The 20,399-nt window shown below is 43.3% G+C and overlaps 1 protein-coding gene and 1 non-coding gene across 2 annotated transcripts in view; both read right to left on the minus strand.

Annotated features, from left to right (window-relative positions):
* Positions 1-20,399, minus strand: part of LOC138284642 (large ribosomal subunit protein uL15-like) — a 70,173-nt gene that overhangs the window by 37,015 nt on the left and 12,759 nt on the right. The window contains exon 2 of the mRNA XM_069223665.1: positions 3,470-3,533. Within this exon, the coding sequence (XP_069079766.1) occupies positions 3,470-3,533 (64 nt within the window). The remainder of the gene's footprint in view (positions 1-3,469; positions 3,534-20,399) is intronic.
* Positions 6,588-6,717, minus strand: LOC138286276 (small nucleolar RNA SNORA3/SNORA45 family). The gene has a single exon (XR_011201937.1). It is a non-coding gene; the product is annotated as a small nucleolar RNA SNORA3/SNORA45 family (small nucleolar RNA).

The raw sequence follows: 20,399 nt of genomic DNA on the forward strand, positions 1-20,399 counted from the left end.
TATACAATGAAAACCCATTGCAAGGTGCAGCTTATTTATTGGCTCTGGGTACCTAGGGTTCTTGATGAACCTACAAGCCATATATATCCCAGCAACCAGAAGAGACCAGCAGAGGTAAGGGTATATTGCTTTCAAAAATCTGACATAGCAGGAAAAAGTTAGAGTAAAACGTGGAGAGAAATGGCAGTTTTTTCCACCTCAATTTCAATCTTTTTTTTTTTATTTCAGCTGTTAGCTTCTGTAGGAAAACCTTGTAGGATCTACACAAATGCCCCTTGCTGAATTCAGAATTTTTTCTACTTTTCAGAAATGTTTTGCTTTCCGGGATGGTTTCAAACCCATTACTGTCACTAACCAGAAGGGGGCTAAAAGCACAAAACATAGTAGAAATGGGGTATGTCCCAGTAAAATGCCAAAATTGTGTTGTAAAATGTGGTTTTCTGATTCAAGTCTGCCTGTTCCTCAAAAAAGCTGGCGCTTTTAGCACCGCAAACCCTTTGTTGGTGCCAGTTTGAGGGAAAGAAAACTCAAACCTCCTTCTGCAGCCCTTTTTTGTAATTTTTTTTTTTTTAAACTACATTTTTGCTGTATTTTGGCTAATTTCTTGGTCTCCTTCAGGGGAGCCCACAAACTCTGGGTACCTCTAGAATCCCTAAGTTGGAAAACAAAAGACGCAAATTTGGTGTGGGTAGTTTACGTGGACAAAAAGTAATGAGGGCCTGAGCGCGAACTGCTCCAAATAGCCAAAAAAAGGCCTGGCAGCGAAGGAGTTAATGGGTTCAATCACTTTTGTAAGCATGGTGGTATCAGTTGTCTCCCGAACATTAATGTATTCCTTTGGTTACTGTGATAGGTATGGATCAGAAACAGGCCATGTAAACCAAAACAATGGAAGAACTCTACCACAAGAAAAAGGAGGAATTTCTTCTTTATATGCTGGACTCTATGGTTGATATATTGAATGTATGGAAAACAAAACACTTATGGGATTTGTAGTCTTCTGCTATTGTTGGTTATAACGTTGTTCGGCTGCTGAGCAAGAAAATGAAGAACATTATTGCATAATTGTCACCTCTGTGTCCTTAACAGAATTGAAACTTTCCTTCACGATAACTAGGAAATTTTATATTCATCTGTAAAGCTTGGTATGGCCAAGATGCATGCATCCTTAAGATAATGGAGGCACAACACTTTTGAATAAAGAAATAAATGATTGTCATTAATTTGACCATGTACCTTTTTCAGTAGTCAACCAAACAGATGGGGCATAAGATATACCCCTATTGACTGTAGCAATAAAAAGCCTTCACTCGGTGGTAAAGGTAATACAGCATATTTGTCACTGTAGCAAAAATGTTTCTCACATTACACCTCTCTCGGAGGGCCGCTCGTCCTTCCCAGTATCCTGATGGCACTGTAACATTCGGGGTGTGGAATGTATTAAAATATCTACTTGAACGTGGGACAGGTTGCCTCAAAGCTACTTGTCCTGTAAATAAATCTACATGGCCATTTAGAGTCATGTGCTGCAGTGATAAATTAGGGCAGCAATCTCATTATATAAAAGCTCTGATAACAGCCTCTTTAATTATGCCAGGACTAATATTATAGTGTTACTAGAATACTGGCAAATTCCGTATTTTTTCACCAGTCCACAGATCTACAGATGAGGGTGGAAGAATCAGTAAGTAATAGTTCCGGGACTGGAATGCCCTTTTGAGCTGGTGCAAACCTACTTGCATGTTTTAGGGGTTTTCACCAGCATTTCTCTAATCTTTTCCCATACTGAGAAAGATTGGAAATTTACTCCTGACAAGGGCAGAAGTATAACTTCTTCCAGGGTTGGGAAAAAAGTGGTTGGCGGGAAAGTGAACTTGTAAATGCTCAACAGATTTTCTCATGAGCACCTCTACAAATGCATATTTGCTTGTGCTAAAATACAGCTCACAGCTTTTCTAGGAGTATGATTTCCTGGTCTTCTACTGTCATTTCTTGTGAAATCTACGGTAATACAAAGACATAGCATGGGCTCACGTTTGTGACTTTCTTTAAGAATTATGCCCCGAATTAAGTCTGGCGTTAACAAAGACCTTTTTGTTTTTATCAAAATTATTTACCTTTCTCTGCCCATCCATCGGCTGGCTTTACTGTGACTTATAGCATGCTGCTCTTTCACAAGGAGCATATCGGCACACAAAGTAGTGCCAGGAACTACTGTGGCAATGTGTGCTTTTTTGAGACCAAAAAAATAATTTTGATTTTTTCCAATGTTTGTTACAATGTTGAGGGCCTGGCAGCTCTAACAACAATAAAGTTTTACAAAAGCCACATCAAAACAACACACACATTGGCAAAACCAAAAGACTGACCACTGTCAGACCTAATGGCTTTGCCAATGCTAGTTTATTTTCATGTTTCCCATAATCTTGTCGAAACTGGTTAATGATTTTTCCATTAAAAACATTTTTGGTAAACACTAGCGTACATCAACACATTTTTACTAAATAATGCTTCCAAATGGTAATACTGGCCATTACATTATAAACAATAAAAAAAGATGCCCAGAGCAGTTAAAGCAGCCTCGTAATCCATAAACCAGCTTTCTTTCACACAGAAGGAGCCCATCCAGTCTGTTTACCTCAGTGCAGAAAGGCCTTGCGCATCTCTGAAGATATCTGTCATAACACAGAAGGGAAAAGCTTTAATATTGTGCTCAGAATATGACTGGACATGTGCATGGCCTTTCTGCACTGATTCGATTTGGCCTAACAGAAAAGGGAAAAGCTTTAATATTGTGCTCAGAATATGATCATGCCCATTACATAGCATTGTTTTAATTAGAGGTAAAACTAACAGGGCAATGTTGCCATCTCACTTACCCAACCCAAGAGATGTGAGAGTGTTTGGGAGCACAATACTGAAAAGCAGTCTTGTGTTATTTGCCACTTCCAGATCCGAATTGGGCAGTCACCAAAAACAGTCAAGACAACCCTCTGCAAGAACTGAATCCCCAAGGACTTGGTGAGCGGAAAACAAGAAATCCAAAACATTTTGGAATTTAGAACAGTTACGGTTTGAGTCAAAACAGGCACCAACAAATTTCCACAGGTGAATTAAGGTAAGGCCTTGAACTATAGAGGGCATCAGTATTATGAAAAGACCTACTAGATAAACTGGCAGTTTTCTATTACAAGAACACATCTATATTTCTGAACATTTCAGACACTAAATCCAACACTGCATAGTTGATGAGTCGCAAAAGAAGAAAAAAATTCAAACCAAATGGATTGGCTCAACAAGCACTGACTCTCCAAAAAACAGATGGAAAAGGTAAATTTGAGAAATAGAAATCCTTAATTTCTTCTACTGCCTATGTCAGACAGACCGGGCCACTGGTCATTCATTACTGCCACCTCTCCCATGCTGCAACAAAATCTCAACAAACAATGAAAATAACTGCAGTACACACCAATACGGCCGTGCCCATGGCTGACATGCCCTCGAAGCTTTCTCGTCTTCCTCGTTCTGGCAGGCTGTAAAAATAAAATTAAACTGGATTAGTTATTTCTTCATTAAAAGATTATTTATGGGTCTCTTTTAGAAAGTTACCCATTTTGCAACAGTAGGCCATGAATGAGAACAAAATGTCAGCTTGCACAAAAAAAGCAATGAAATCAAGCATTTGAGTCACAGACATGGGAGCAAGTAAGAGCAAGGAAAACAGGAGATCAGCAATGTTACCAACTACCTCAAAGTAGTATAGACAACGCCTCGTTCCATACATACAGTTACAGCGTGTAGTTACAGCGCCTTTTGCACTGCAGCTGGACCTTTCTGTTTTTTAAATCTTCTGGTCCTGTTCTATTATAAGCAGATTTCAGTGTGTAAGACACAATTAAGTGCAACAGCTAGCACATAAACACAGACGATGCTGGCTGTAAGCTTGATATACAAGGAAGCAATGCAGGGACGAGCTGAAATCTTTCTGAATCAATAACACTGCAAGAGGCTGATCAACTCCCCCGCTAAGATAATCTGTTGCTGAACTGTACAGTGAAGATGGAAGGGAGGTATAAAATAAAGCCAGCAAATAGAAAACAACCTAAGCTAAGCATTCAGAATGTCCCCAATATGTCTTTGCAACCAGAAAGCTGCACTGTCTGGTAGGCTTCGACCTAGAAAGGATACTAACAGGTTGTTTTCAATTGCTAATTGTTTAACCCCTTCGCTGCCAGGCCTTTTCCCCTCCTGTGCCGAGCCTTTTTTTGGCTATTTGGGGCAGTTCGCGCTTAGGCCCTCATAACTTTGTTCACATAAGCTACCCACGCCAAATTTGCGTCCTTTTTTCCAACATCCTAGGGATTCTAGAGGAACCCAGACTTTGTGGGTTCCCCTGAAGGAGACCAAGAAATTTGCCAAAATACAGCAAACATTTCGTTTTTTTTTTTTTAAATGAGAAAAAAGGGCTGCAGAAGACGGCTTGTGGGTTTTCCCCTGAAAATGGTATCAACAAAGGGTTTGCGGTGCTAAAATCACCATCTTCCCAGCTTTCAGGAAGAGGCAGACTTGAATGAGAAAACCCCATTTTTCACCACAATTTTGACATTTTACTGGGACATACCCAATTTTTACTATTTTTTGTGCTTTCAGCCTACTTCCAGTTAGTGACAGAAATGGGTGAGAAACCAATGCTGGATCCCAGAAAGCTAAACATTTCTGAAAAGTAGACAATTCTGAATTCAGCAAGGGGTCATTTGTGTAGATCCTACAAGTGTTTCCTACAGAAAATAACAGCTAAAATGAAAGAATATTGAAATTGAGGTGAAAAAAAAACAGCAATTTTTCTCCATGTTTTACTCTTTAATGTTTTCCTGCGATGTCAGATTTTTTAAAGCAATATACCGTTAAATCAGCTGGACTCTTCTGGTCTCGGGGATATATAGGGCTTGTAGGTTCATCAAGAACCCTAGGTACCCAGAGCCAATAAATGAGCTGCACCTTGCAATGGGTTTTCATTCTATACCAGGTATACAGCAATTCATTTGCTGAAATATAAAAAATGAAAAATAGGTATCAAGAAAACCTTTGTATTCCCAAAATAGCCACAAGATAAGGTGTTGAGAAGCAGTGGTTATTTGCACATCTCTGAATTCCGGGGTGCCCATACTGGCATGTGAATTACAGGGCATTTCTCAAATAGACGTCTTTTTTACACACTGTCTTACATTTGATGGAAAAAGTGTAGAGAAAGACAAGGGGCAATAACACTTGTTTTGCTATTCTGTGTTCCCCCATGTCTACCGATAAAAATGGTACCTCACTTGCGTGGGTAGGCCTAGCGTCCGCGACAGGAACTGCCCCAAAACTCAACAAGGACACATCACATTTTCACAAAGAAAACAGCTGTTTTTTGCAAAGTGGCAAGCTGTGGATTTTTCTAGCTCAGCCAGCACCTAGGGAAACCTAGCAAACCTGTGCAGTTTTGAAAACTAGACACCTAGGGGAATCCAAGATGGGGTGACTTGTGGGGCTCTGACCAGATTCGGTTACCCAGAATCCTTTGCAAACCTCAAAATTTGGCCAAAAAACACCTTTTCCTCTCATTTCGGTGACAGAAAGTTCTGGAATCAGAGAGCAGCCACAAATTTCCTTCCACCCAGCGTACCCCCAAGTCTCCCGATAAAAATGGTACCTCACTTGTGTGGGTAGGCCTAGTGCCCGCGAAAGAAATTGTCTCAAAACACTATCTGGACACATCAAAATTATCAAATACAAAACTACCTGTTTTTTGCGGGGGCACCTGCGTTTTTGGTCCTGGGCTCAGCAGCCTTCTAGGGAAACCTACCAAACCCAGACATTTCTGAAAACTAGACACCCGAGGGAGTCCAATGTTTTCTTACCCAAAATCCTCGGCAAACCTCAAATTTAGCTAAAACATATTTCCACCACACCAGGTCAAATTTCAGTCTAAATGAGATAGCCACAGGCTTAGATGGTTACTCTGAAGTAATCTTCTGGACAAACAGCTTCACTTTCTAAAAAGTGGGAGAGCAGAAACAAAGCAGTCTTGGTCTTCCAGGCAATAAGTTGATTAAATGAGAGGTGTGCTGCTGGAGGTGAATCCCAGAGATTTTGCATAGTCTGTCAGCTGGGGTGTCAAGTATGGTAGGTTTAAGCTGGAAATCAAGCTTGAATATGGGGTTATTTGATGTGGTTGGCAAACAGGAAGAAGTCAGTCCTGGTGGAGTTTAGCTTTAGGAAGGTAGCAGGTATCGAAGATTTGGTGACATTGAGGCAGGATTCGAGTTGCTGTATGTCACTAGTTGAGTATATTTTTAGAAAGAGTTGGGAATCATCTGCATATTGATGCATCTTAATGCTACTGTTGGAGAGAAAGGATTTGCGGGGCCTAAGTAGATGTTAAAGTAAATGGGAGAGAGGATGGACCCGTGGATATCCTGTAATAGGCAGTGTATGGGTTTTTGGAACCTATTTGTACAAGCTGGCATGGCTGATGAGGTAGGCTGTCATACATTTCAAGATAGTTCAGGAAAACTTCATGCTTGCTTTTAGGGTGACAAAAATTACGATGTTACTGACCTGGTGACTGACAGTTTTAAGAACCAAGAGCCAGTGAATAAAGATCAGTAATTATTCTCCGAAAGCTCTAGCACACCAAGACAATGAACAGTGTCAGGATGAGACTCTAGCCTCGGTATAAAATATGCCACTATAAACCTTCTTAGCACAAGGGACAGGGAAGACTGAGACTTGGCAGAGGGGGAATTACAGGGAAATATAGGTAAAGTGTATGAACATATGAATTAGGAAGACCACAACACCAAACCTTTACCCCTCGTCAGGAATCAGTTCTGTAGAGAAAACCCACAGACCACAACCTTGAGTATCATCTAGGAGGACACGAAACACTACTCCTGCAGGCCTTTCTTTCTCTCAGTCACCCTCTCCCATCAGGGCAGCAACACTTGGAAAACCATCACCCTACAGTTTGCACTGCCAGCAGAACCAAGGAATTGGCAAATGAAATGCTACACAAAAATGCAATACTGACAACATTCCTCATATTTTCTCAGAAAGCACAGCATCTTTATGATGGGGGTGGTAGAAGTTCAGTGAAGAATATCAATCCAACTGCTGAATGGTACTGTTAACAATCAACTTGCCATAGTACCTCTTCAAACCCTACAGTGCACCTACTATTAGTGGGCAATACTATAAGATGAGATGTATCTGCAGTGCAAGAACAATGAAACTGAACACTGGATGTTATACACGTTTTTTGCTCACCAAGCAGAGAATTAATACTCTGCAAGAAAGACTGACTCAAAGGTCATACTTTCATGCAGTGGTTACTGTCGGTCCCCAAGTTATGGGAAACCTTGAGGCTGAGGTTGACTAAGGCGTCTGAAACTGCAGCTGACTAAGACCTGCAATTGAGTAAAGTATGTCCACTAGGATCTACATACAACGTAACTACAACACCATTGAGAAGCCTCAACATATGTTAAGAAGCCATGTTCTGCCTACATGAGCATGCTACACAGTGTCGTCCACAGCCTGTTCTGCCTTAAAGTTTGGTACTGTGCATGTGACCCACTGGTTGGAAAGAGTATGGCCAGAAGGAATTCTTACCATCTTCTGTACAACACTTCAATACCTTATGGGTTACCTGGATTATCTATGGACCGTTGCATTTAGATTTCCAATTCCAGAGTCCCAGGTGCGTCATGCTAAATCAAAGGCCCCTGGGCCAGTCTATACCCAACAACTCTGGGAATAAACCCAATTGCCATTCCACCTACCCCAGCAAAAGAACAAAATGAAACCCACAAACGACTCGGATTTATTCAAGAACCTCCCTTGAGTCACCTTGCAGCATGCTTCATCTATGCCACTTATGGGTGAGTCCTCATTTCCACTTGAGGCAGTAGGTTGAAGCTTATAGAGTGAGACAAAAACAGCTGAACACAACCTGCTACATTATCTGCTACACCCTTCTTCCCAGCATGAGGATGGGAGACGTTTGAAAGTAGTAGTATGCCCTGTGCCTTTTTTGATTCCATGACAGCAACTAAGATGTACACATCTTAAAGCTAACCAATGTATTATATAGCCTTCCAAGTATTGGCAACAGGCTGCTTTATAAAAATGTTATTCCTTCTTTCTGAGGACTATAAAACTGTTTCGACTGGTACTGCAGCAAGCCCAAGTGCCAGGACTTTTTGTTTTAATCAACGTTTTAACTACCCTTCTTGTGTATGTGTTTTTTACATGTATGACTGCAAAGACATTGATTTATGTGATCACTGGAGATACAACAAATCAGTGTTCCAAACCTTATTCAAATCCTAGAGTAAGCCTTGGTTGGTCAAAATTGTTTCCCTTAGAGTGGAGTGTAAAACAGGGAGTGTTTGATATCAATTTCCAGAGCACAACTATCGAAAGACATGTGATACCATTAGTGAATGATAGAATCCATGGTGATTACGCACTAATCACGAGCAGCTGAGGGACTTAAAGAAAGGGATAACATTATCTATTTGCTTACATTAGGTTCTATGGGAGGGAAAGAATAAGCACTGTGCCTTTGTTTTGCATGCTTTGGTAACAGAAAAATGTGCAATAGGAACTGGATATATAAACGGGTGCCTCAATTTAGATGTACCATAACCATCTGTCTGTCCAAAGAGAAAATTCAGCACCTTGGGTCTCGTCAGTGGACATACTGATGAAGTCTTAATTTTATAAGCACTTAATTGGTGTTCAAAAAGTAAATACTTTTGGCTTTCTCTATTTACACGGTAACAATTTCGCTGACTGCAGCAATAAGGGGCAGCAAAATAGGTCAAATAAGTTCCAGGACTCAAAGGTGACAAACTTTTTTAACCAGAGGAAACATATTCATATGAGGTTGCTAAAATAAAAGAACTCTCAGTTTAAGATTTAGATGAGCAGGACAACCAAAAAATGCCAAATAGATGACTCCAGGGTTTAATGTGACCTCAAAAAGGAGTAGCTGTTTTAGCTGGTTGTGAATTTAGTAGGTGCTCAAGCACATAGCAATTTATCTAAATGCTTTGATTGCTCTTCAAAACTGAAAACAAATATTACAAAATCAAAGTACATGAGCCTTCAAGATCCCATGCCCAGAGATCAACAAGCACAGTAGCTTCTCTAGACAACTGGTACCATCAAGAATGCATGTCGTATTCACACAGACTGCCCTCTGCAGCAGACTTGAAACTACTGATCCTTAACAAAAACAGGGTAATAAGGGGAAAAAAGTATGGAGTAGCAATATCGCAATATCAGTGCACTCATGAGGTAGAATATGGACAAGCTCTGGGATCTGACAACTGCTGTTGAAAGTACTGTGACTACAATAGAGATGGTGGTGGACGGCCACTCGGAGAGTCTGCAAGAGATGAAACTGCAGCTTAAATCTCAGGATGGCAAACTCTCGAATTTGGAAAATAGATCATGAGAAGGAATAATATCCGCATCTTGGGCTTTCTAGAAGGGACTGAGTCTTAGCCTACAGAGGCATATCTGAAATCTTTGCTCACACAGCTCATGTCCGTGTTGAAGGACCAATCGATGATAGAGGTAGACTGGGTGCACAGGACGCAGAGTGCTGTCTAAAATAACTACAGTAGTGCTTTGCGATGTCTACACACGCCCCAATCTCAAAGAAGAGCAGCGACTTTACTCAAAATTGATAACAGCATTAACAGAGATAAGATTTACACACCCCACATAGGTGATACTTGTGACTGGGGACTTCAGTGCTAAGCTATTCCACCTCATAAAAGACAAAAAAATATTCATAGACAATGCATTTTGGAACATTACAACACAGCATTGCCCAGCAGGTAAACATTGCAATGTCAAAGGCGAGCAATTAGCCATCTCACTGGAGCACCTTGGGCTAAGGTTAATTAATGGTAGGATACAGGATGATGTTCCCCCAAATTACACCTTCTTCGGTCCTAAGGCACATTCGTATTTGGATTTTACTGTTTTAACACTTGCGTTAATGCCTTTGCTAAGCAAATTTGAGATTGTCTTTACTACATTAAGTGACCATGCACTCCTGCAAATAACTCAATTTAAACCCTCTGAAGCACGCCCAAGCACCGGCTGACAACGGGCTTCTTAAATCAACTAACTTAAAAAGACTAATGTGGTCCAGTAACACAGTAGCCAATCTGTTGAGTTGGGTCAAAAGTCTGCTATAACAAACAAGCACATCAGCTACCAGCCATGAGGATCACTGGAATGCCTTTCTTGGGACCGTGCAGTTAAGGTCTCCTTGTGTAACACACCACCAAACTGGTAGAAGTACTCAAATCCTCTCGATAAAAAGTCAAAATTTAAAGAAAGAGCTCAAAAGGCAATTACTTGGTCTAAGAAAGTAACCGCCCAAGCAACAACATGGGGAGTTAATAAAGCAGCTTAGGAAGCAATATAAAAACATGTTTGGAAGGATTGGAGGCTCAGGAACGAGTCATTTTGGTCAAGGCTCATCTATAGCTCAAAGAAAGCAAACACCACCCTGTTTTGGAAAATGGTAAATGCTTTAGTATGTCCCTTCAGGCTAACAAATAGCTCAAATGTCCCAGAAGAATCTTGGGTCTTGCATTTGAATAGCGCTTTTTCTAATTATCCTGCCCCAGGGGCACGAAGGCCGTTAAATAAAAAAAAAAAATGCAAACAAGGCAAGTAATTTGCGGCCCAATTTGTCTACTCAGCAGGAAGAACGAAATAGAAATTAACCATGCAGGCAGCAGTTCACAAGACATCCGACTTAGCGCAATTTATTCTCTGAAAGAGGTAGAACGGATTATTTTTAAAAAAGGAAGGTCTAATGGAGCCCCAGGCCCAAATGGCATTCCACAGGCCATTTTCAAAATGGACTCTCAGTATTGGGCAAATGTCCTGTCACCTTTACTGAGAGAAGTTGCAGGGTCCATCCCTATGAGCTGGAGAGGATCAATAATACATCCAATCCATAAAGGCGGTGATCGATTATCTCCAGCTAACTATAGGCTTATTGCACTAATAGATGTTGAAGCCAAGTATTATGCCTCATTGATTTTACAAGAACTAACCCAGTGGTCGAAGATTAATAATTTGCTGCCAGTCAACCAAACTAGATTTAGAAGGGACTTTAGTACGAGCACCGAAATCTTTGCACTTACAATGTTGGCTGATAAATGCAAGCGGCAGAGGAAGAAGTTGTATCTACGTCTTGTCGATTTTTTAGTGGCATTTGACCGGGTTGATCAAGGGATCCTATCGCGTAAGCTAAAAGAAATGAGTATTCCTGCCACCCTCCTGCGAGCCATTAAAAATCTTTACTTGAACACATGGATTCTGGTCAAATTAGGTGACTGTTGCAGGTTATCAATGAAAATCCCTACTGAAAAGGGGCTGAAAAAAGGGTGTGTGTGTTGGCGCTCCTTTTCTCTTTAACATGTTTATTGCTGACCTATTTAGCAGGCCAGATGGTGTAAACTCACACTCACCACGTTTGGGGTCGTTGACTTTATCCCACCTTGCCTTTGCAGATGTTGTACTGCTGAGTCACAGCAAAATAAGCATGCAGAGATTAATAGAGTTAAAAAACTATGTGGAAGCTAACAATTTAGAAATAAATACCTCGAAAACTAAAACAATGTTAATTTCTAAAGGTCCAGCTCAGGCATTAAAGATCTACCTGGATGCTGAACTCCTTGAAGAAGTCAACTATTACAAATAGCAGGGGCTTTATCTGGATAACAAGTTAAACTTTCTAGAGCACAACCGTTATGTAACCAGGAAGGAACATGCGTTAATCCACACATTTTGTACCCTCAGCTAAAGACTGAAAGGGCTCTCTTTCAAGACTTTACTGTCCAAAATAATTGCCAGATTTCTTCAGACAGTGGCATATTCAAGCACTGCATTGCACTGGTTGGATGCATCGCTCTTAGATACCCGCAAACTAAAATATATGAGGCCTCCCAAAAAACTCTTCCCAGGCACAAATTTGTCTGGAATTCGGCTTCATCGCTCAATCACTAGGAAGAAAGTATGCAGCAATAAAGGCCTGGTATAACAGAGTAACAGAGCAGTTCACTAAACAATGCCTTATGGTTAGCCTCAGTAAACGATCCTGCATCCAGTCGTAATAAATACCCTTGTTCAGCATTAAAACAGGCAAACACGCTTGAGCTTTGGGAAAAGAGCTTACCCTTCCTATCCTTCAAGAAAACAGTTAATATAGCAGCATAATATAATTTGGTTTTGCATGACAAGAATACTTTCAGCAAAGGATAACAGGCTTGGGTGGTCATTAACAATTATGATACAATGAAACCTGCTCAATACCTAATCCAGACTTTCTCCCCTTTTATCAAGCAAACACTAATGGCGCTACCTTTCTGCAACATCCAGCCCTAGCAGACTTGCCACATTGGAAGCATAAGGGTCCAAAAAATTGCAGATTATGTGGATCTGGATAAGAGGACCTTATACATTTAATATGCATCTTTCCCATGTTAAAGCAAGCCAGGGTTGCTTTATTGAAAAAACAAAAATGTTCATGGATAGATGGGTTTGTTCGTGCAGCTCAGCAATTATTTGCAATCTTAACCCAGAAGACACTAGATTGAATAGAAAATTGATAAAATTCCTCCAGTGGCATGCAATCGCTGTGACCACGAAACTAAACCAGGATCAGCCAGCACCCTCAGCAGTGCAAAACTAGCGACCCCAGGATGTCCAGCTAAAGATGCTAATGCAGTAGCAAAGTATTACCATCTATCTGGATTACGATCCAAGGTTTAGCAACTCCTCAGGATATTTAATCCTGTAAGTAATCATCACTTTAGAACCTGCTGGCGTTGGTGGAGGGGTGGAAATTAAGCAGCAAGGGTGACCCACTTGGAAGACTATGGGTACGCATATGACACTTGCATTTTACCCTTAAATTGAACTACATAAGGTACAAGATCGGCCTCTCAAATTGTGGAAACCAAAGCAGTAAGGACTGGACACTTGGTGCAAGAGTGGCAAATATAGTGGCTCTATTGGACCATGAAAGATACTGGTCTGGCCATTTGTACTAGTTTGTAGATAGTATCACCTAATTTACAGGACGAATTACATAATAACAAGGTTTATGAAGCTATAGTAGACTATTTTAAGATGAGAAAAAGTACGTTTTTTGAGAACTGTATTATTTTAGCAATTTAAACGAATACATTCAAAACGTCTTTGCAAGAGGGGCAGAAACCAGGGATTTCTTTTTCTTTTTTGCACCAATTTCACTCAAGGGTCGCTCCCCTGGGGGCAAATTTATTTTATGCCAGTTCAGCCCCCTTCAGGGAGCAGAAACCACTTCGGCACCAGGGATTGGTGTATGTGTGTGTTTGGAGGGCAGCACCTTGGCAAGGGTCGCTCCACATGGGGGGCACATTACTGTTGGCCAATTCTGATCAGCCTATTTTTGGAAGGCCCATCGGCCCCCGAGGGGTTTGGGGGGTACAGGGGTAGCAGAAAGCCCAGCAGAGACCAGGGAAGATTTACACACAAAAAAAAAAAACAAGTGGGGGTATGGCCATAACCCCACCTCAAATAAATGGGGACAAAGTTGTTCTGCCCACCGGTGAGCAGATGGGGCAATTACCCCTGATCCACTCCTTGGGAGGAGGGGAGGGGCGCTACTAGATGGCAGTGAATTAAAAAAATAAACAATTTGTGGGGTATGCCCCCACCCCAACTGAAAGGGCTAACAGTCCTTCAGCTCTCCCCCGCACACTAAAACATCTTATCCCATGGCAAGTAAAAGGACATTTAATTATTTTGGCTTTACATATGGGCCATGGGAATTTGGCTAACTCTCAAAATCGTCCCACTTGGAATGGTGAGGGCTGCACTTTTTGGACTTTGGGACGTTACTATATAGAAAAATCCACAAAACCTAGACACTTCTAAAAACTAGACATCTGTTTGATTCAAGGGTGGTGTGCTTCACATGCACCCTGCATCATTTTACTACACACAATGCCCTGCAAACCTCCAACTTTGCTTGAAAACACACATTTCTATGATGGAACCTTACGGAATCTGCAGAAAATTCCTACCACTCAGCATTGTCGCATCTATATCGATGAAGATTCTGCCCCACTTGTCAGCCTAAAATGAAATGTGGGATTTTTTTTTTTTTTTTAGTTAAATTTGAGGTTTGCTGAGGATTCCGAGTAAGAAAACACCTGGGGGAATCCCTAAAGTCACACCTCCCTGGACTCCCTTGGTGGTCTAGTTTTCATAAATGTCTGGGTTTAGTAGGTTTCCCTAGATGGCTGCTTAGCCCAGGACCAAAAACACAGCCCCCACCAACACCCCCCCCTCCCCCCCCCCCAAAAAAACCCAGGTAGTTTTGTATTTGATACTTTTGCTTGGTCCACGTAGTGTTTTGGGGCATTTCCTGTCGCGGGCACTAGGCCTAACCACACAAGTGAGGGACCCTTTTTATCTGGAGATGTGGGAGAATGCTAGGTAGGAGGTTTTTGCCCACCACCCCCTCCCCTCAGATTCCAGAACTTTGAGGCACCGAAATGTGAGGCAAAGGTTTTTTATTTGCCAAATTTTGAGGATTGCTAAGGATTCTGTATAACAGAACCTGGTGAGAGCACCACAGGTCACCCCATCCTGGGTTCCTCTAGGTGTCTAATTTTCAGAAATGTCCAGGTTTGCTAGGTTTTCCTAGTTGATGGCTGAGCTAGAGGCCAAAATCCACAGCTAGGCACTTTGCAAAAAAATAGGTCCGTTTTCTTTGGGAAAGTGTGGTGTGTCCATGTGCGTTATGGGGTGTTTCCTGTCGCGGGCACTAGGCCTACCCACACAAGTGATGTACCATTTGTATCGGGAGACTGGGGGAATGCTAGGTAGAAGGAAATTTGTGTCTACTCTCAGATTCCAGAACTTTCTATCACTGAAATGTGAGGAAAAAAAGTTTGCAAAGGATTCTGGGTAACAGAACCTGGTGAGACCCACACAAGTCACCCCATCCTGGATTCCCCTAGGTGTCTACTTTTCAAAAATGCACACTTTTGGTTGTTTCCCTAGGGGCCGGCCGAGCTAGAGGACAAAATCCACAGCTAAGCACTGTGAGGAAATGCCTCCTTGGCATGGTTACCCCCTGACTTTTTGCCTTTGCTGATGCTATGTTTTGATTTGAAAGTGTGCTGAGGCCTGCTAACCAGGCCCCAGCACCAGTGTTCTTTCCCTAACCTGTACCTTTGTTTACACAATTGGCACACCCTGGCATCCAGGTAAGTCCCTTGTAACTGGTACCCCTGGTACCAAGGGCCCTGATGCCAGGAAAGGTCTCTAAGGGCTGCAGCATGTCTTATGCCACCCTGGAGACCCCTCACTCAGCACAGACACACTGCTTGCCAGCCTGTGTGTGCTGGTGGGGACAAAACGAGTAAGTCGACATGGCACTCCCCTCAGGGTGCCATGCCAACCTCACACTGCCTATGCAGTATAGATAAGTCACCCCTCTAGCAGGCCTTACAGCCCTAAGGCAGGGTGCACTATACCATAGGTGAGGGCACCAGTGCATGAGCACTGTGCCCCTACAGTGTCTAAGCAAAACCTTAGACATTGTAAGTGCAGGGTAGCCATAAGAGTATATGGTCTGGGAGTCTGTCAAACACGAACTCCACAGCACCATAATGGCTACACTGAAAACTGGGAAGTTTGGTATCAAACTTCTCAGCACAATAAATGCACACTGATGCCAATGTACATTTTATTGTGAAACACACCCCAGAGGGCACCTTAGACGTGCCCCCTGAAACCTTAACCAACTACCCGTGTAGGCTGACTGGTTTTAGCAGCCTGCCACACTCGAGACATGTTGCTGGCCACATGGGGAGAGTGCCTTTGTCACTCTGTGGCTAGTAACAAAGCCTGCACTGGGTGGAGATGCTATCACCTCCCCCAGGCAGGAGCTGTAACACCTGGCGGTGAGCCTCCCACAAGGCACTCCAGCTAGTGGAGTTGCCCGCCCCCTCCGGCCACGGCCCCACTTTTGGCGTCAAGGCCGGAGGAAATAATGAGAATAACAAGGAGGAGTCACTGGCCAGTCAGGACAGCCCCTAAGGTGTCCTGAGCTGAGGTGACTAACTTTTAGAAATCCTCCATCTTGCAGATGGAGGATTCCCCCAATAGGGATAGGAATGTGACCCCCTCCCCTTGGGAGGAGGCACAAAGAGGGTGTACCCACCCTCCGGGCTAGTAGCCATTGGCTACTAACCCCCCAGACCTAAACACGGCCTTAAATTTAGTATTTAAGGGCTCCCCTGAACCTAGGAACTCAGATTCCTGCAACCTAAGAAGAGGACTGCTGAACTGAAAAACCCTGCAGAGAAGACGGAGACACCAACTGCTTTGGCCCCAGCTCTACCGGCCTGTCTCCCCACTTCTAAAAGACACTGCTCCAGCGACGCTTTCCCCAGGACCAGCCACCTCTGAATCCTCAGAGGACTTCCCTGCTCTAGAAGGACCAAGAAACTCCCGAGGACAGCGGCTCTGTTCACCCAAGACTGCAACTTTGTTTCCAAAGAAGCAACTTCAAGACAACTGCGTTTCCTGCCGGAAGCGTGAGACTTGCTACTCTGCACCCGACGCCCCCGGCTCGACTTGTGGAGAAACAACACTTCAGGGAGGACTCCCCGGCGACTACGAGACTGTGAGTAACCAGAGTTGCCCCCCCCGAGCCCCCACAGCGACGCCTGCAGAGGGAATCCCGAGGCTCCCCCTGACCACGACTGCCTGACTCCCAGATCTCGACGCCTGGAAAAGACTCTGCACCCGCAGCCCCCAGGACCTGAAAGATCGGAACTCCAGTGCAGGAGTGACCCCCAGGAGGCCCTCTCCCTTGCCCAGGTGGTGGCTACCCCGAGGAGCCCCCTCCCCTGCCTGCATCGCTGAAGAGACCCCTTGGTCTCCCATTGATTTACATTGGAAACCCAACGTGTGTTTGCACACTGCACCCGGCCGCCCCCGTGCTGCTGAGGGTGTACTTCCTGTGCTAACTTGTGTCCCCCCCCGGTGCCCTACAAAACCCCCCTGGTCTGCCCTCCGAAGACCCGGGTACTTACCTGCTGGCAGACTGGAACCGGGGAACCCCCTTCTCCATTGAAGCCTATGCGTTTTGGGCACCACTTTGAACTCTGCACCTGACAGGCCCTGAGCTGCTGGTGTGGTAACTTTGGGGTTGCTCTGAACCCCCAACGGTGGGCTACCTTGGACCCAAACTTGAACCCCGTAGGTGGTTTACTTACCTGCAAGAACTAACAAACTCTTACTCCCCCTAGGAACTGTGAAAATTGCACTAAGTGTCTAGTTTTAAAATAGCTATATGTGAATTATTTGAAAAGTATATATGCTATTGTGATTATTCAAAGTTCCTAAAGTACCTACCTGCAATACCTTTGTTTGAAGTATTACATGTAAAATTTGAACCTGTGGTTCTTAAAATAAACTAAGAAAATATATTTTTCTATACAAAAACCTATTGGCCTGGAGTGGTCTCTGAGTGTGTGTTCCTCATTTATTGCCTGTGTGTATGTACAACAAATGCTTAACACTACTCCTTTGATAAGCCTACTGCTCGACCACACTACCACAAAATAGAGCATTAGTATTATCTCTTTTTGCCACTATCTTACCTCTAAGGGGAACCCTTGGACTCTGTGCATACTATTCCTTACTTTGAAATAGTGCATACAGAGCCAACTTCCTACATTGGTGGATCAGCGGTGGGGTACAAGACTTTGCATTTGCTGGACTACTCAGCCAATACCTGATCACACGACAAATTCCAAAAATTGTCATTAGAAATTGATTTTTGCAATTTGAGCTATTTTTCTAAATTCTTAAAAGTCCTGCTAGGGCCTTGTGTTAGTCCCTGTTAGCATTTATTTTAGAGTTTAAAAGTTTTGTAAAAGTTTGAATTAAGTTCTAGAACTAGTTTTAGATTCTTAAAAAGTATTCCGACTTTTAGAAACATAATGTCTAGTGCAGAGATGAATGTGGAGGAACTCGACCTCACACCTTACCTCCATCTTAAGATGAGGGAGCTAAGGTCACTCTGCAACCTAAAGAAAATCACAATTGGCTCAAGACCCTCCAAACTACAGCTCCAGGAGCTTGTGGCAGAGTTTGAAAAAGCCAACCCCTCTGAGGATGACAACCCAGAGGAGGATGTTAGTGACTTGGAGGAGAATTCCCCCCTTCCAGTCCAAACTAGGGAACCCAGGGACCCTCAATCCCTGATTCCAACTGTGATAGTCCGAGATGCTGCTTCCCTCACAGGAGGGGCCAGCACCTCTGAAATCACTGAGGATAGCCTCAGTGAAGAGGACATCCAGTTAGCCAGGATGGCCAAAAGATTGGCTTTTGAAAGACAGATCCTAGCCATAGAAAGGGAAAGACAAGAGATGGGCCTAGGTCCCATCAATGGTGGCAGCAACATAAATAGGGTCAGAGATTCTCCTGACATGTTGAAAATCCCTAAAGGGATTGTAACTAAATATGAAGATGGTGATGACATCACCAAATGGTTCACAGCTTTTGAGAGGGCTTGTGTAACCTGAAAAGTAAGCAGATCTCAGTGGGGTGCACTCCTTTGGGAAATGTTCACTGGAAAGTGTAGGGATAGACTCCTCACACTCTCTGGAAAAGATGCAGAATCTTATGACCTCATGAAGGGAACCCTGATTGAGGGCTTTGGATTCTCCACTGAGGAGTACAGAATTAGATTCAGGGGGGCTCAAAAATCCTCGAGCCAGACCTGGGTTGATTTTGTGGACTACTCAGTGAAAACACTGGATGGTTGGATTCAAGGCAGTGGTGTTAATGATTATGATGGGCTGTACAATTTATTTGTGAAAGAACACCTATTGAGTAATTGTTCAAATGATAAACTGCATCAGCATCTGGTAGACCTAGGACCAATTTCTCCCCAAGAATTGGGAAAGAAGGCGGACCATTGGGTCAAGACTAGGGTGACCAAGACTTCCACAGGGGGTGACCAAAAGAAAGGGGTCACAAAGCCTCCCCAGGGGAAGAGTGTTGAGACATCCAAAAACAAAAATAGTAAAGAGTCTTCTTCAGGCCCCCAAAAACCTGCACAGGAGGGTGGGCCCAGAGCCTCTTCACAAAACAATTTTGGGTACAGGGGTAAAAACTTTGATCCCAAATATGGCCTGGTGTCGTAGCTGTAATCAGCCTGGAAACCAAACTGGAGACAAGGCCTGTCCCAAGAAAAGTACCACTTCTAACTCCACTCCAGCTAACACTGGAATGGCTAGTCTCCAAGTGAGATCCACAGTGTGCCCAGAGCAAATCAGGTGCCACACTGAAGCTACATTAGTCTCTGAGGGTGGGGTGGATTTAGCCACACTGGCTGCCTGGCCTCCTAACATGCAAAAATACAGGCAGCAGCTCTTAATTAATGGGACAAGTGTAGAAGGCCTGAGGGATACAGGTGCCAGTGTCACCATGGTGACAGAGAAACTGGTTTCCCCTGGTCAATACCTGGCTGGACAAACTTATCCAGTCACTAATGCTGACAATCAAACGAAAGTACATCCCATGGCTATGGTAACTTTAGAGTGGGGAGGGGTCAATGGCCTGAAACAGGTGGTGGTCTCCTCAAATATCCCAGTAGACTGTTTGCTTGGAAATGACCTGGAGTCCTCAGCATGGGCTGAGGTAGAACTGAAAACCCATGCAGCCATGCTGGGTATCCCTGAACTGGTGTGTGTCAAGACAAGGGCACAGTGCAAGGCTCAGGGTGAAGAAGTAGAGCTGGAGTCTGGAAAAAGGGCCCAGCCTACCAAGAGGAAAGGAAAGACAACTGGGAAACCAGCTGCAACACAACAACAAAAAGAGAACCTCTCTTCTCAGGAAGAAGTTCTGCCCTCTGAGGGAACTGAGCCTATGGAGTTAGAACCTTATCAGGTTGAGCTCTTAGGCCCAGGGGGACCCTCAAGGGAGCAGTTGTGTAAGGGGCAAGAAACCTGTCCCTCTCTTGAAGGCCTTAGGCAGCAAGCTGCTGAAGAGTCCAATGGCAAGAAAACTGGAACACATAGGGTCTACAGGGAGTGCAGAATTATTAGGCAAGTTGTATTTTTGAGGATTAATTTTATTATTGAACAACAACCATGTTCTCAATGAACCCAAAAAACTCATCAATATCAAAGCTGAATATTTTTGGAAGTAGTTTTTAGTTTGTTTTTAGTTTTAGCTATGTTAGGGGGATATCTGTGTGTGCAGGTGACTATTACTGTGCATAATTATTAGGCAACTTAACAAAA

Source organism: Pleurodeles waltl, chromosome 3_1 (genome assembly GCF_031143425.1).
Source record: "Pleurodeles waltl isolate 20211129_DDA chromosome 3_1, aPleWal1.hap1.20221129, whole genome shotgun sequence".
Taxonomy (NCBI): Eukaryota; Metazoa; Chordata; class Amphibia; order Caudata; family Salamandridae; genus Pleurodeles; species Pleurodeles waltl.